Source organism: Marmota monax, unplaced genomic scaffold (genome assembly GCF_021218885.2).
Source record: "Marmota monax isolate L192 unplaced genomic scaffold, Marmota_monax_Labrador192_F-V1.1 WCK01_AAM20220418_F8-fsc00024, whole genome shotgun sequence".
Taxonomy (NCBI): Eukaryota; Metazoa; Chordata; class Mammalia; order Rodentia; family Sciuridae; genus Marmota; species Marmota monax.
The window spans coordinates 35,151,923-35,169,292 of record NW_026695224.1 but is presented as its reverse complement, the minus strand read 5'-3'; the positions used below and the strand labels follow the sequence as shown (position 1 = coordinate 35,169,292).

Genomic DNA, 17,370 nt, shown 5'->3' with positions numbered 1-17,370 from the left:
AAAACCAGCTACAGGTATCCATATAATGGCACAGACGAAACATTTCTATTCCACAAGGGAGAAGGAGGGGCCCAGAGAAAAGGGGTAAGACCAAAGCAAGACTGAAATCCAGCTGGGCCAACAAATCCCGTAGCTCCACGTCCAACACCTGGAGATCATGGCATCAGGAGGATCTCTCCACAGGGCTTGTGTAGCTCTATCCCGTGATCTTGCTGGTTGCAGCCCACATGACCTCTCCTGTGGCCAATCTGTCTCATTCCTGCAGCTTTCCACAGCAGGGGTCCCTCATTACTGGCATCTCTTAGTCTCAGGGGTCTCCACAGCAGCTTCAAGTTCCTTCTCCCATCTTCAGGCACTGCCCTCTCAGGGGCTGCCTGCAGGGACTCCAACACTGCTAGCTTGTCCCTGGCCTCTTTGGTCTTCCTGTTGAAATCTCAGTGGAAGTCCCATACCCGCTAAATCCAGCATTCTGCAATTCTGCAGAACCAGCACCATATGGCTGCCACCGAGGTCTCCCACCATCTCAAGCAGTAGCCAAGCCTCCTGGGACATGGCCACAGCAGCATGAGTGCCTGGACAGCTGAGTGTGGTGAAACAGCTTCCTAGGCCACTGTGTAGGTATGCTGCCCCAGTGGGTTCTTCTCAAAACAATTTGTACACCTGAGCCTGAGATGGATGGGGTCTTGCCAGTTTGTGAGATGCCTCAAGTCACCTTTCCTATGATGTCTGTGTGAAGTACTTAGCATCCCTTTAGTGGTTGTAATCTCTTCAACAACAACACCTTCTTTGGCCCTCGTTTTACACACATATTTATGGCCAAACTGCAAGTTTCAACTCTTTCTGCTCCCAATTATCACAGTACACTTGCTAAAAGCCACCAGCAATACCCATGCCACCCTCTGAATGCTGTGCTGCCTTGAAATTTCTCCTACCAAATAATTAGTCCATTAACTTTGAATTCAGTTTCACATCAAGTCTCAGGACATGAGCAAAACGTTGACAACTTTTTGGCAGAATGTAACATGAATGGCATCCAGTCCAGTTTCCCAGAGTTGTCTTTCTCCTCTGAGACTTCATGAGCTCAGTCTTCACTGCCCACAGTCTTGCGGGCATTCTGGTCTCCTGAGCAACCTCCAGAGTCACCCACTAAGCTCTAAGGCCTCTCCAGCCTGCACCTCCGGACTTTTCCACGTTTCTTCCACAAACCAGTTCAAAATGGTCAGGTTAGTCATGGCAATAAACCCATTTCTCGGTTATCAATTTCTGTTTTAGTCTGCTTTTCATTGCTGTGACCAAAAGACGTGACAAGAACAACTTAGAAAAGGAGAAGTTTATTTTGGTTCATGGTTTTAGACATTCAGTCCATGACTGGCTGGCTCCATGACTCTGGGCCAGAGGTGAGACAGAACTTTCCTGGTGGAAGAGCGTGGCAGAGGAAACTTACCAGTTCACGACAGCCAGGAGGAGAGAGAGGGCAGAGGCAAGCAGGTGCACGTGCCTCACTCACCAGGGACAGAGGTGAACCCCAAAGACATGGCCCCAGTGACCAACTTCCTCCCATCACACCCTTCCTGCCTCCAGTTACCACCCAGTTAATTCACTCAGGTGGATTAACCCAGTGACGATGAGCTTACGGCTCCAAAAACGGATCATTTCGCCTGTGAACCTTCTTACATCAGCTCACCCATGAGCTTTTGGGGAATACTACTTATCCAAATCATATCACCTCAGGGGTCTCCACAGCACCTCAGGAGGTCACCTTGAAGGAACTGCTGGGTCACTCGTAGCATTTCTGAACAATAGTTTGCTAAAGACCCAGCTCTGTGCTGAGAGCTGTTTCTCAGACCCTGGCTTCCTCTCATTCACGGATTGCTGCCCTCTACTCTCTGGTCTGCTCTCTCTCTGGTCTTCAGTGTCCTCTCAGCAGGGGTTCATTCTGGTTCATACAACCTGGTATATTTTCTGGATTTCAATACCATCTTCCTTCTGTTCTTCATTCTCCCTGGGATCCACCTAGACTGCATGGATTCTCTCCCCTGAAGACTCTGCCTTGGATTCTTCTCCATCCCAAATCCTGGAGCATGGCCTCCCTGAGGTCAGAGCTGGGAACCTCGATTTCTCTCCTCCCAGGCCCAGCTCCCACAGGTAGACACGGACTATACTAAGTTGCCCTGGCCTTCGCCCCTAGGTCAGGTGCCCTGGTGGGCAGGACCCTGCCCAGGAGCCCTGAGAGGGTGGTGTGGGCAGAGTTGCAATAGTTTTAGAAGGCAACCTTGAACTCTTCCCAGAAGGAGGACTGGGCACCATGTTCTGAGTCTGATTTCATAAACCCCACGCACACGACTGTTGAACAGTGTGGGCAGAAGCAGGCCAGGTTCTGCTGGTCACCTATAATTCAAATCACCCCTTGCATTTCTATTTGAAACTATTTTTTTCTGCCTTTCAAAAACCGCAGATGTTGAGGCAAGCCCTGTGGGAAAGTCTTTCTCCAAGGACACCTGGGCCACACTTCCCGAGCTGGTGCCTTCCTGAAAGAACAAGACGTCTGGGCTGAGGTACAATTCAGTTGCTTCTGAGGCTCCCCCATTAACTGAAGTAGCCTCCCAACTGTTCCCAGGAATGCCCCAAATTCCTGCCACCACTGTGGGAGCCTGGGCAGTGACTGCCAGAGTAGTGTGGGCCTGGGGACAGCATCTGACGAGGACCCCACCCCAGAAATGGGCACCCTCAGGTGAACCATCTCTTAAGGTGAAATAGCATTGAAGCTGCCTTGGTCATAAATACAATTTATTTCATTAAAAATGCATAATTACAGTGTGTGGGAGAGCACCCCCCTAGAAAAGTAGGTAAGCAATCTTTCCATCAAAACCGCTAGCCGTCTCTTGCAAACGTGTCTCCATGGCGCTGAAAAGAGCACACAGCAAAAGCCTTCTGTTACGCCACTGTTTTTCTTTTTTTTTTTCCAATTTTCTTTTTTGTTATAAACACCATAGCAAATTAAAAAAAGCTGTTTAAACAAAACATCGTCATTCTTGACTTTCCAAGTGTGCTCAACGTGTTCGGTGCTGTGCTCCCCTTCCGGACCCAGCAGCATGACTCAAACCAGGGTCCTCTTGGCAGGGACAGCCAGGGCACCCTGTGCAGGAGGAGGCTTTTGGATGCGCCACAGAGAATCCGCACAGTCGCTTCCAGGTCAGAGTGAGAACAGGGCACGTGGAGACCAAGGCTGTCGGCTGAGCCAGGCCAGTGCAGTCCTGCTGTGATGGTCCCTCCTGCCTCACTGTATCTGGATGGCTCCATGTTCAAGCTGCATTTCAGGCTGCAGGGTGGGCTGCAGGGTCTCGGCCGTCTGCAAGAAGAACAAAGGAGGACTTTCCTAGAAAAATGTCCACCAGCACAGGTTCCAGCAGCTCCCTTGTCAAAAAGCAGCTGAGGACCTTCACACACAGCGTGGAGCACACTCAGGCAGAGCTCAAAGAGCTCCAGCATCGCCCTCATCCCAACTTGAGTGAACACCCAGGACACATCAGCACTTGGCAGCAACAGTGACAGACCCGGCCCATCCCCCCTCTCCTGCACACGCCCTCGGGACACGGTGGCTACAGCCGATTCCCCATCCGCTTGTCCTGGGTGTACTGGGGAATAAATAGGATTAATTAACGTACGTACTTAGCCAGACACATTTACCTAGAGCCTCAGGTAGGACAAACTGCCCTCCAACATTTCAGAAAAGCACTTCAGACAAAGCTACATCAAGGACCTGTGCACATGTCACAGCTTTGTCTTAAGATAAGGAAGATTCACCCTATCAGTGACTTAAGTCTTCCCTATCAGTGCCCAGAGCACACTCTAGTGGAGTAAACCACCAGGCTTCTGTGTGCACCCAATGGTGCAGCTGAAGGAGACAGGACAAGCCAAAGCACCACCAGAAGGCCAGAGTCCCCAGGGGAGCTGGCACATGACAACTCCTACCACAGTCTAAGGCTGCACTTTCCAAAGACTTGTGACACTCAACATGCTGTTCCCTTAAAAGAGGGAGGGACTTCTACTTTAGGAGGAAGGACCCAGCACAGCTATCACCCATTCTGCAGAAGCCCTACGTGGCTGAGCAGGAATCACGAAAGGAACAAGCCTGTGTCAGAGGCCAGGCGATGCCATCACAAGCTATGGCCCACAGTTTCTGCAGAACTTTAGGGTGCTGATGAGGCAGGGGACAGGCCCTTGCCTGGGACTGAAAATCTTTCCATTGGGAAGCCACCTGCCCCAAAGCCCACAGGCAGAGAGACTGCAGGCAGAGGTAGCTGAGCTACCCGAGGAAGCACTGAAAGAATGTGGATGGACTGTAGCAGCTGCAGGATACCAAGGGAACCCAGCACGCCAGAACTGAGGGGCCTCCCCACCAGGTGGGCCACAGAGAGCTGCTACGGGTTCTCCTCCCGACACTCCCTCCCAGGGGGGTGCTTGGTCACACCTTACATTCCTTCTCGGTTTATCTCCCGTGGGCTCAGCCATGGGGTAAAAGCTGACCACCCTGCCCGGCATCTGGCTGTGCTCCCATGGCGCGGCTATGAGGCCTAGTGGCAAGCAACCGCTTCACTGGAACCCATGTTCTCAGACTCAGCCCACTGCAGTCTTGCTGTGAACTGGGAGACTCATGAGACCGAGTGCTGAGGTCACTAGGGTAGATATGGGGCCACCCCAGGCCTTCTGCGTTCCTATCACCAGCCAGAGGCAAGCTCTCTGTCCACCTGCCCCTGAGAAACAGGCTGGGACTGGCTGGGCTCACAAGCACTCACAGCCCAAGGACCGCAGGAGGATTGACCTGGCGGTCTGCCCCACAGAGGTGTGACCCTTGACAGGAGGGGCAGTGGGCTCTCAGGAGAATGGGGACCTGGGTCTTGGGCCCCAGAAGTGAACTCTGAGGAGGAGAAAATAGGGCAGAACTTCATTTTTGCTTCTGAATTCAGATAAGCCTTTCCTCATCTCAAGTATCACTTTAAATCTGGGTCTGGGCCACGTCTAACCTCTCACCTCCAGGTTTGCAAGCACTTATAAAAACAGAATCCCTAAGGTGTCTTCGTCTGAGCTGTGAGCCTTTCAGTCGTAATCTACCTCCCTCCAGGAAAAAGTCAGACAGAAAGCCTCTAAGCCACGTGAGCTCTGTGGAAGCCGGCAGCCGGGCCATCCATAGGAGGGCATCCTTTCCAGAGGGACGCCAGACTTACCTGTGCTGTGGCCGTGTGGTCACTCACTGGTGCCAGCTGGACGTACTGCACCTGGATATCACTACCCTGGAGAGGGGACCCGTCCACTCCGGCTGCGGCAGGGTCTGAGGAGGCCACGGCAATCAGCTGAGCACCCTGAAGCACCTGGAGGGACAAAGTTGGATAGAGCCAGGCTCATTAGTACAGCATGATCATCAGAGCTGCAGACGACACCTTCTTCCAGACCAGGACAAAGGTGGCCCCAGGCCCACACAGTGTCCCATCCTGGCTCATGGTCCAGGTTTAAGCAGCATTTGGCCAGGTGGGCAGAGCAGCACTGAGCGTGCCCAGGTGCAGCCAAGCCCACCTGACCTGCTCATGCCCGCCTCCCGCAGACGGCCCCCTAGGCAGGACTTTAAAGTCTCGCGTAAACTAAGGCTTCCAGACAGTCAGCCAAGGGACCTGCTGAGGGTGTTCCTGGGAATGTAGGCACTGATCAGGAGCCCACGTCACGCAGGACCTGACAGGCAAGTGCAGGCAACACAGCAGAAAGAAGTGTGAGCTTAAAACTCAGATCCTCGAGATCACGTGCAGCAAAGCATATGCCAGCAAGAGCTCTGGCTGCAAAGGAGAAAAGCAGAGAGGAGCCTCTGGGGAAGGTGGTTGAGACCAGAGGCCCAGGGGTAGCCAGCAACAGCACAGACCCTTCTGCCCCCATCAGTTGCTTCCCTCTGCCCTCCTGACCCTGCACAACCAAAGCACATACCTGGGATGTGCCCAGGAGGCAACAGGGTGATCCCATCTCATCAGCACCCCGCACTGGGGTCCACTTTCTGAGGGGACCACCTGGTGCTCAGTCAGGATGGCCCAGAGCAGGCAGGATGGGCTTCTGTCTCCAATGGCACTGGACATTCACAAGCCCAAGTTGCCAGGAGCCACGGAGTCTTTACATAGGCCCCACCCTGAGAGAGCCGAGATTCACCCTCAACTCCTACACACAATCTCAGCTTGCGCACCTGTGCAGGAGACCCCTCACACAGAGCCTGTCCCCAGGAGGCAGCAGACGAACACAGCCCAAGAACCCAGGAGCAGCTGCACCTTCAGGCACACCCCAGTGTGCTCCTGAACCATGCTGCTGGAGGGCAGACCCACACCAGCACACGCTTGCTCCTCAGTCCAGGCCAGGGCTGGCAGAGCAGGGCCACACACCAGGCCCACCACGCCCACCACTTGATTCTGCACCACAGTGGTCTGGCTTCACATGGTTCTGAAAAGCCTTTGTAAATGGAGAATCAGAAGAAGGCCCTGAGACATGCCTGCCATAGTTTGTTGTGGCTTGTCTCCTCCAAAACACCCCTGCAACCTGCTGCCCTTTCAAGAAGTGGCCCACCATTCTGCTTCTGGCCCAGTGCTATTCATAGAGGGAGGCCCAGGAGACAAACCAGCCTCATGCCCAGCCCCCAGGGCCACTGCTCCAAACCCAGCCCCTCACTGCTATCTGAGGCTCCAGCAAATGAGGGGGTGTGGGCTTCTCCTCAGCCTCATGTCCTGCCAGCCATTCACTGGCCACAGCCATTACTGAAAAGCAAAGGCTTGGGGACAAGTGGCACAGGGCTGCAGGACCAGAGGGACAGTCTGGCAACACTCTGCCTCCCTCCCTCTCCATGAGCTGTGTGTCCAGCTCTAACTACACAGGAAAATGGCTCACCTACACGACTAGACCTCAAGCAAAAGCACTCAACAAAAATGTGCCTGGTACCTTCACCCAGAATGCACCTGCTGCCACAGTGTGCCCAACAGCAGCCTGGCACTGCCCGCCATCTGTCCCCCAAAGGAGCAGTAGGCAGAGCCACGGTGCACACTCGGTGGGTAACAAACAGGCAAGCGCCTTAGATAGGGCTCGGCCCCTCCTGGGAGGAAAGACAGCAAACACAACGACCCAGTGTTTTCACAGAATCCATCAACAAAAACATCTAGATCCCTTCTTCCGGTTTGTATTACTGGGTAGAGTTTTATTATTTCTGCCTCAGAGCTATGTTTTTCCAGGCAATGTGGTTCTGCTTTACCTAAGCAGCTCAGTTTAAAATAAAACTGAGGATTTCAGGAAAAAGCAGACAGAGCTCTTATTTTGGGGGTGGGGCTCTGGTGTCAGGGAGACTAGCCCTAGTTGCTGGGACTCTTCTGTTCCTGCTGGTGTGGTGGCGCCCCTCTACAGGGTGCCTGGGCCCAGAGCCACAGAGGCTGCTCCATCTGCAGACACACAGCTGAGGATCGAGGGACGAGACAGTGCCGGAATGGCTGCCCATTGTAACCACAACCTCGGAGGTTAGGGACATTCCCTAGATATTTATTTCCCATTAGCAGATGGATTGGACAGTTCTGCTTCACAATTTCATCTTGAATTCTTAAAGTTCTCTGTCTTGGCTAAGATCCCTTTACACGGGGAGTGTTCCTAAGTTCTCTTCTCCCTGTCCCAGGCCGACGTCGCCTGGCTCTCAGCAGTGTCTTAGCCGCCACGGCAGTGCTGCCGGGGAAGCCCTGCCAGCTGCTCCTGGCCGCATCCTCCAGGTCCCCGCTCACACCGGACCTTCTTCAGCAGTGGGGCAGCAGGCCCACATCCCCTCCCAGCCCGTGTGCTCCAAGCTGAGTGGTTGGCCCAGGACGGATGGACCCAAGTCCATCAGGGAGGCAGATGCACAGGCCCTGCCCAAGAGGGGGTGCTACACAAAAGGCAGGGCAAGGGGGCTCCACCAGGGACACTATTGTTTGGTGTCCTGTTGAGACCCCAGGATCACTGTTGGGGCATCTGGACCTGCACAGGGTGCTCTCAAGAACAGCAGCAGGTGGGTGGGGGAGGGGACACTAGAGGGAGAGAAAGTGAGTCTTAAGGGCCTGACAGAGGGCGCTAGGAGCCAGAGATCATACTGGAAAGATAGCTAGAGGTCAGCGGGTCTGGGCTGCAGAGAGTCCAGAGCTCCAGTAGAGAAGCCATGGGGCCTGGGCAAGGCAAGGACAGGCTGAAATCTCGCGGAGTCAGTGACCGTGCTGCCCATGACTGACTCTTCAACCGGCCCGACCGCTTGTCCTGTTCCATCTCCTCGTCCCCAGCAAATGCCCCTCGTGGTTCAGAATCAGCAAGTTGGGCGCTGCCCCGCACAGCCCCTGCAGGCCTGCTTCCCGACTGCCAAGCAACCGACAACCTTCAGGACCGCAGCCCTGAGAGCAGGGCAGTCGGCCATCCAGCCGCAGAGGCAGCCGCAGGGGCAGCAGGGACAGTGTGCTCAGCCTGCAGGAAGGGCTGGGTGTCAATGGGCACAACCAGCCATCTGGCCTCCTGGGTCTCACTGTCTGGCTGCCCTGCAGACACACCTAGTATTAGGAGGGGGCCCAGGGCAAAAAGGGTTCAGAAAGGTCTGCTTACTAATTATTTGTCAACTATGCCCTCACACATGCTTCTGCACACCTGCTGACCCAGACCCTCCACCCCGTGGCTCTGCCACACTTCCACACCCCACCTCCAGCATCTCTGACCCCAGGCCTGCGCTCAGCCCCCAGACCGCTCTGGTAACTCCCCTAATGTGCTGCTGTGAGGCTGAGCTCTGCAGAGTGCATTGTTATTTACCTTGTCTCAGGCTCCGGGGACCAGGACCCTGTGACCCGGCACTTACTCATGCATGGCAAATGGAAAATCCTTGGAAGACACTGGCCAGATAAGAAAAACTTGCAAACCTGGGTCACCTTGTTTCTAATGGCAGTATCAAGTGTGGCCTATCCCCAGTGGCCAAGGCTGGGAAAGATTAACCTAGGCCCACTGAGTCATGGGTGATGTAGGGATGGGATTCTGGTCAGAGCTTGTGCCAGGGAAGCTCATGGCTCACAACTAGAAAGACCAGAATGGGACAGGCAGAGGCTAAGGAATGGGTGGTGACTTTTCAGAACCACACAGACACAGCCTCTGGGTGGGTGGAGGAGGCAGAAGGAAGGGAGTGTGCCAAGACGCTTTAGCCAGCACCTTGCGGCCACCAACTCCGCCTGGCTGGTTAAGTCCAGCACAAACTTAGAAAAGTTCATACAACTTAAAATTCCAATCTAAAATATTAGGTATTAGAGCATAGTAAAGATTGTGCAATTATTTCACATTTTAAAATAGCCTTCAGTAAACATGTTTGAGATCAAATTGTAACTACTTTTAATGAATGACTGGAATCAGGCAGTTTGTCTCTGGTCCTGACCAAGTCACTCAGAGATGGTCCTCAGGACATCCCACAGCAAGCCCCATGAACATGGCCCAAAAGTGACTTCCACATGGTCCACACAGCCAGTTAAAGCTGAAGAACTGTAAGGTCTGAAAACTCAAGACTCTAAATTTGCAGACTAGAGTGACTGGAGTGACTGGTAAATGAAAGAAAGGGAAATGTTCTCAACCGGGAATGGATCCTAGAAGTCACGACCTTCAGCAGCATCTCCACTGTTTGGTTTTGGTGAGTGCCACAGTAAAGGACGACACCCTCCATATGCATAGGACTGATGGCTCCCCTCTGCTGCACCACCAGGCCATGTAGGGAGAGGCCTGGGGAAGACTTGTGGATATTAAGAATGACCCCAAGTGGGAAGGAGAGGCCTAGTGACCATCTGCTGCGGTCACACACACGGTGGGCTGTGTCAGGAGTCCCGAGTCCAGCAACCTGCCTGCTATTTGAGGGTACAACCAGAGACGGAGCTGCAGTCGCAGCCTCTCCCCAGCTCTCGTGCTCAATTTGTGAACTCCCATGTGTCCTGGAGCTGACGAGAACTGGGGCATGCTGGGAGTGCCAGTCCATGCCTAGCACACTCCCGCCCCAGTGCCTGCAGCTTGCTGGAGCAGGGTGGGCCCAACCTAAGGAAGTGTCCTTCCCAGAAGAGGAAAACGTGGACAGAAACAACAAAGCCCACAGCACCACCGAGACTGGGCTGTGGCGGCCACAAGCCAGGGAACACCAAGGACGGCTGGCGGAGGCGGGAAGGACCCTCACCCAGAGCCTTCAGGGGAGCGGGGCCTGCACTGCCAGTGTTCTTCTGCCCCCAGAATCATGGGAGGGTGCATTTCTTTTACGTTTGGCTCCCAGCAGAAACCAGTGGTTTTGGGGGGTCAGAGCACAGAAACAGTCTCTCCACTTGAGAGCTCAGCTGCAGTGTAGACACCCTTGTCTACACTGGCTTCCAGTCTTCTGCTTTGTGAGAACATCTCGGCTCCTGCTCTCTCCCACAGCTTCCCAGGAGGGCCTACAGGGCAGATCTGAGCTCCTTCAAAGGAGCATCCAACAGTCTCCTTTCACTTTCCACAAACCCTCCACAGCAGGGTGGGATGAGATGGGCTCTGGGCCAGGGACCTCCAACACAACTGGGTCCCTGAGAAGAGCATCTGGAGGTCAGCAGTAATCTGAAGCCCCCTCCATTGTTAGGGACTGCCAAAAAAGTGCTTCCACAATTCAGAAGGCACAAGTGACGGGGATTTAAAAGCCAAATTCCTATTTCAACAGGGAGAATGGACCCCTCTGACCTCCTGCAGGGCAGCCCTCGAAGCCATTCAGCCTTTCCACTGGACCCCAGCCAGCCCCAAAGCAAGTGACACTGCCTGGGCACCTCCTCTTCGGCTGAGGCCATGTCCTAGGTCATTCGGTACGCTGCAAGAGCCACAGGGAGAGTGCCATCTGGTCTGAAAGACACCTGGGATATCGAGAGCCAAAATTCTTTCAGTCCCAAATCCCCTCCGAAGCAGAGGCAGCAACCAGTGGTGTCAGCAGCACATGCAAAGGTCCCCACCTGTGACAGCTCCCATCTTCAGGCCTGGGTGGGGCTGGACTGCCAGGTTCTCCAGCAGCCATCAGGACTGAGTCACCCCAAAAGGTGAGTCATAAATATGGCTCATGAGCATCACCTCACAGGGCTCCAGGATAGACAGGCAGAGGCCTCCAATCCCAAGCACCTTTTTGAGCATCTGCTGGGGTCTCAGCCACCCAGCAGGCCCAACTACAGGAGGCATATGGTGGCCCCTCCATAGGTACCAAGAGAGGCCTGCAGGCTAACACCCCCTCGACTGCCACCCAGAGCTCCTGTGCTTAGCATGGTGGGGAGGGCTGAGCTTTAGGTGGTGAAATGTCCTGATGGCCAGTCGGCCCTGCAGGCAAGAGTCCAGCAGAGGGGCCCGTCCTTGATGATGTACTATAAGCTCAGCTCGACTTTGCAGAGGGCACACCTGATGTCACAGCAGAGCTCTTGTGGAGCATGTCGAGCCACAGGGTGGCAGGACACCACTGCCAAGACACGTGCTTGTCCCCTGAATAGTACCTGCTTCTTTTCATTCTGAAGCAAAAGTCAACACACCCAGTGCTGTCTGGCAATGGCCCTGAGTTGCTGGACAGCTAAATGCCCAACAATTACACCCTAAACTGCCCCAATCTTTCCTGGAACAGGCGCCAGCAGATAAACAGAGACTTCTTCTCGGTCTGGGGATGGGAAGAGTCCTGGAGAAAATGAAGTCCCAGCACTGCTAACAGCAAAAGGACTGGGCCTGGGAGACAGCCAAGGCACAGATACGGCTGGAAGTGCAGGAGGCCAGGGGGTGGCCAGGGAGGCAGATGACAGCCAGCAGGACCTCAGCCTACACAGGCGGAGGAGGGGCTCGCACCCCCACGGCCACTGCCCCTCCAGGAAGATGTGGTGGACAAGACTTGACCCTTCCTGGCTCCTCAGGCCCAGTTTCCTCAGACTTTGAGTTCAAATGACAGAGGACCCTCTGGCATCCCTGGACTCCTGCGGTCACCAGCATTCCTCAGAGCACAGCACCGGTCCCAGTCCCTGGAGGTTAGGAGGCCACACCTCCAGTCTCCACAGAGTTTAGAAAGAGGAAAATGAAAGGCAGGAGAGGAGAGTGGCACTTTTAATATGTCTAGGCACCAGGGGAGGGTCAGCCTTAAAGGACTCCCCAGAACCCGGGTGGCACCTCCAGGCTCCCACCTGCACCGTGCCTCAGAGGCCCAGACCCCGCAGTGGGGAACCCTGGCCACGGCATGGGTGAGCACCAGGGTGGTGCTCCAATGTGCGCTCCCTTTGAACGTGGGCTGGCTGGCCTTCGCAGCTAGCTGGCTCTCAGCAAGTCCTTCTGGGGGCAGCAAGAGGCTACCTCGAGTCCAAGAGTTCAAATCGCTCGCAGATGGTTAGGGTCAGCTGTGAACACAATTCTTGAAGGGAGTCTTTCTCCAAGTGACACAACACCCAAGAATCCACACTGTGCTCCAGGAGCCCCGGGAGTATGGCTACAGGAAGGAGGACAGCCCAGGCTTGCCTGCTCCCATGCTCCAGGTGGGCGGCGCCACAGGAGGAAGGAGTGGGCTAGGGGTCTTCGTCACAGTGACCCCTCAGCCCTTGCTGCTCCACAGATGGAGTTCCAGCTCAACAAACTCCATCAGGGACATATTTGAACTTCTTAAATGCTCTAAGTGAAAACTGCAATCATTCACGACACAAGGGAGACATGGGCTTTCTGGTACTGACAGCTCTATAGGACGGGTCCCTGCACCACTGGCAGCCCGGGCACTATCCTCACAGGCCCTGCAGATGCCACTCTGAAAACACAGCCACCTTGGGGCTGGGCCATTGCCCACCCTGACAGGCAAGAAACTCAGCCTCCAAAACCAGACTCACACGGTGCATCCCACAGCCCCCACCAGCCCCCACTCCCAGTCCCTGAGGACCTCAACAGAAGGAAGGGAGGCAGAGACCACATTTCCCATAGCAGGATGCCCTCTACCTCCAACAGCAGGGCACGTAGGCCCTGAGCAGGGCTCCAGAGTCAGGCAGACTGGAGCCAGGTGGTCATCTCCGTTATGGACTACCCACATGGTCCCAGCAGAGGACCCAGCACTGAGTACCCTCTACCAAACAGGACACTGGGCACCTCATCTGCTAGAAAATGGAACAGGGTCACGGGAGGAAATTACCCACAATCACCCTAGAAAAACCTGGAGACATCAAACACAGGACTGCCTGCCAAGGTGTAGTCACCACACAGGGAAGCCTGAGCCTTAGAGCCACACAAGGAGCAGGGCAGCGAGAGCTGGGACTGGCAGGAGGAGCAGCCTGCTCAGAGCTGTGGCCCCAGGCCAGGCCCTGAGGAAGCCAGAGGATAAACTCCTCCCCACAGCTGAGGCCAGCAGGGCCAGTGGGTGAGGAAGAGCAGGTGCTGCAGTGGAGGAAGGGTCTCGCAGCTGGGGTGCAACCTGCACACAGAGAAGATCCTGCCTAGAGCATGCCCTAGCCAGAGGCCATGTCAAGCAAATGTCAACAGCTGAGTGTCTCGGGAACAAATATACAGTATCCTAATTGTCAGAAGAGACCCCATGACTCCATCATCCACCCTAAACCTGGCCAAAAGGACCAGTGCAGGAGACCCAGGAAGGGAGGACCAGCCAGGACCTCCAGGCTACAGACCAACAGCACCAAGAAAGGCATGTGGCTATGCAGCCGTGGCCCTGGCGCTGGCATAGGCATCACCTTGTGTGTTGTTATTCGCTCCCATTTGCAGCGGGGAGCGGAGCCTCAGAGGCTGACTGACTTGCCAAGATGCACGGCCAGTAAAGACAGACGAAGACAGAGGGGCCTGGACGCCCTTCTCCCAGCCAGCCCTCGCCTGGGACAGACCGTCAGTAAAAGTGAGATGAGAGCTGCCCATCAAGGAGCCTCACTGACTTCAGGAAGGACCTCCCTTCGAAGCACCAGGAAACTGTCCACACCAGCTCCTTCCCCACCAGCTTCTGTTCTGAGGGGAAGTGGTTCCCGGAGAGTCTCAGCTTCTGGGCAGCTCACCTGCCCCTCAGCCCAACACCTACTGAGTGCTGACCACTTCCCCACATTGTGCTCATGGCGCCCCAAAAGGAGACTCTGAAAGGACTCGCCCTTTTTTCTTTTTTTCTCTTTTCCCCTATTAAGACCAATTTTTAAGGAGCCACGCCTCCTGCCGCTCACTGCCTGGTGTCTATGCAGATGGCTAAAGGCCAAGGCTGGCCAGCAGCTACCATTTGTTGCTGGCAACACCTCCTCAACTTCCTGGATTTACTGATTCTCTGCCCTGGTCCCAGTTTTCCTCGCCTTGGCCACTGTTCCAGGACCGCTGTGACTCTAAAGGTTTCCGGGACTTTCTGGCTTCATGCAGCGCACCCACATCACCATTCCACTCTTTCCTTTTGGTATTGTCCACCAGTCGATGGGTGACACGAGACAGCAGCACTGATTCCACAACTGGCTGTGCCCAGTGGGGGCTTTGAGGTGCCAGCATAGTGGCAGGGGAGGACAGGTGGGGTGTGGCAACATCCAGCGGGCCTGTCCTCAAGGCAGACTGGTGTGGAAGTCCACAGAAGCCACAGCACGGTCCTCGCTGCCCTCCACAGCTCCCCGAGTCAGAGAGCTGGGAACGGGAGACTCCAGCCACCTCGACACGTAGGAGCACCACTGTAGCCAAGCAGCCCCCGCAGGGCCACATCACTACACCTAGGCCAAGGACTCCCCACTGCCCAGAGGAACCAGACAGCCACCTGCAGTGCACCCTCAAAGCCAGCAGGTGGACAGAAGAGATGAGGCCACGCTCGAAGCACAGCTTGCTCCACAGCCCTGCCTCACTCACCCCTTAGGGTGAGAGCAGTCCTCATCAGCCCCCGCCAGGCACAGAGCCCATGGCTCTCAAAGGCCACATTTGGGAGCAGCTCCTTCCATGCCCTCTGCCCCCTCATTATCCAGTCTGGCCGTGAGGCCATGGGATCCTGAACTCCTCAGGCCTGACTGCTGACCAGGGAGCTCGGGGAGGCTCAGTGCAGATGACCGACCTCCTGGCCTGGCATCTGTTCCTCTGGCCCAAAAGGCAGGTGCTCAGTACAGTGTGGAACCTCCTCTCAGTGCGACCCCAAGTCAAGCGCATGGAGAAGAACCTTCCACCTTGACACAAGTTGGACTAGTCAGAGCTCCCAGATTGCCGAGGGAAACCTGGGCCTGAGCAGGACAGCCTCAAGTGTCCTCACAGGTGCTCTCCACTGTCATTTCCTTGACCCAGGAGATGAGGCACCTGGAGAAAAAACACTGCCAGCCTCGGCTCCTCGACAGCCTTCTAGAAGGGTCCCTGGGCTAAAGGATCTTCACCTCCTTCATCAGCAGCTCCACCTGAGCTTACCAAGCACCTACACACCGTAGGAGTGGGCCTGGGCTGAGCCACCCCCAAGAAACCATCCGCACTGCCAAGTGAAGGCACGAGGCCCACTGCCCAGGAAAAGAGGCACGTTGAAAAGATGCTAACAGAAAAGCTTTGGAAAGGCCCAGGAGTCACCAAACCACGTTCCAAACTTGATGCTACTAGAAAGAAGCACACAACTGCCCAGAGGTCATGATGGCTCAGCTCACTGAAGCTCTGGGCTACTCTGTGAGCTTTCAGGTCATTGCTGGAAACTGAGAAGGAGCAAACACATTCCACTTGTGGTTGTTTAAAGCTGGTCACACATTAACACATCAAATGTCGAACTGTGACAAGTCAATCATACTGCAATAAACCTGCTTAATAAAAGGGGGGAAAAGAGGCCTGGGCAGAAGTTTATTCAGGGAAACAGAGACATACTCAAGGGAGAGTACAGGCCATCTCCAGAGCGGGGAGCAGCCTCCATCTGCCACATCTTAAAATGTCAAACATGGAAGTTTTCAAATGTCTTCACTTGACTGCATGCTAACTTATCGACCCAAGGACTCAACGAGGAATCCTGGAGTATCGATACGTACTATTGTCCACTGCACTGGGTACTCTGAGGGACAAAAATGGATCTAATGGTTCTAATACTCCAGGTCTTTCATCTACCTTTCAAAGGTACACTGAAAACGATGAAGTCGATCCAGACGACCCACTGCCTCCTCGGCTGTCTGGACATATGTCTGCTGTGGGCCAGGACATTGCAGCAGCATGGAGCGTGGCAGCACAGGGACCCACGGGACCTCCTCACAGAGCTACGCGAGGCCCTTCAGACACCGCTGCTCCAGCTAATTGGACCTCGGCAGGTTCCGTGAGGGACTGCTCCTTCCAGGCCCTCTCTTAGGAAACCACACAGCCCTTCCCAGCCAGAGGCTGCATCCAGCTCTCACCGGCCTTCTACCTGCCTGAAAGACCCCTCTGTTGTGACTTCTGAGGCCCAACACCAAGGAATTCACCGGGGACAGCAGTGAGAGCGAAGCACACAACACACTCGTCTCCTGAATCACAGCCAGCACTCGAGCTCCTTGCCACCAGAGCAAACAGGACCAGGAGAGCGGGCATCAGGGTCCTGGCATCTGTGCCGCGCAGCATAGTCGGGGAAAGTCCTCAGCCTTCCCTTGTCCTGCCGCAGCCCACCCCCGAGAAGGCAAGGGACCCACAGGAACAGCTTTCCAGGGCAGTCCCCAAAGTCTTGCTCGGCCCAGGCAGGAGGATAATTCTGAAACCAAACTGTAGTAGTGCCTCACCTGCAAACCACCAGCTCCTGCACTAAGGCCGTGCTCAAGCCGGCAGATCCTAGGCAAGTCCACGCTGCCTACACTAGGCCTGCCTTCCTCTAAGGGGCTCTGAGCCCACGCTGGGCAGGAGGTAGATCCTGAAACATGCCATGTCCACACTGCAGGCAGCCCCACATCTCCACCTTACCAGTCTAAGATTCAGGAGTGAACATTCTGCTCCCTCCCCTAAGGAAAACGTGGCTTCCACAAGGATCGCAGGGACATGCCACTCCACTCCAAACGGGAACTCTCACCACTGTGCAGTGAAGCCCCTTGCCTTGGACAGGGCAGCCAGCTGGGCCTTCCAATGATCCCAGCTCAGGCTGGAGCAAAACTACCCTTGAGCCTAATAAACCCAGAGTCATGAAAGACACCCACCTAGTTCCTTCCAAGAGCCCTTTTCCACAAGCTGGGCATTCTAGGGGACACAATGCCAAACGGGGAGGACACTGCTCCCCTACCCTTCAGTCTCTGGTCACCTTTTGCCCACTCCCTAACACCATGGCATCTTTGGGCCAGGAAGCACCAGTAAGTAAGCAATTGGGGTATGTTAGGGCCTACAGATACCAAGAGGCTCCTTGAACAAGTCCCTCTAGCTGCTAGATGAGGGTGCTCTGATATCCCCAGG

General features: G+C 55.0%; 1 protein-coding gene across 13 annotated transcripts in view; it reads right to left on the bottom strand.

Annotated features, from left to right (window-relative positions):
- Positions 1-2,770: 2,770 nt before the first annotated feature.
- Positions 2,771-17,370, bottom strand: part of Banp (BTG3 associated nuclear protein) — an 82,535-nt gene continuing 67,935 nt past the window's right edge. For all 13 annotated transcript variants that reach the window (XM_046435111.2, XM_046435112.2, XM_058575988.1 and 10 more), the window contains 2 exons: positions 5,226-5,369; positions 2,771-3,349 (listed from right to left, as the gene is read on the bottom strand). In XM_046435111.2, the coding sequence (XP_046291067.1) occupies positions 3,278-3,349; positions 5,226-5,369 (216 nt within the window). In that variant the 3' untranslated portion in view covers positions 2,771-3,277. The remainder of the gene's footprint in view (positions 3,350-5,225; positions 5,370-17,370) is intronic.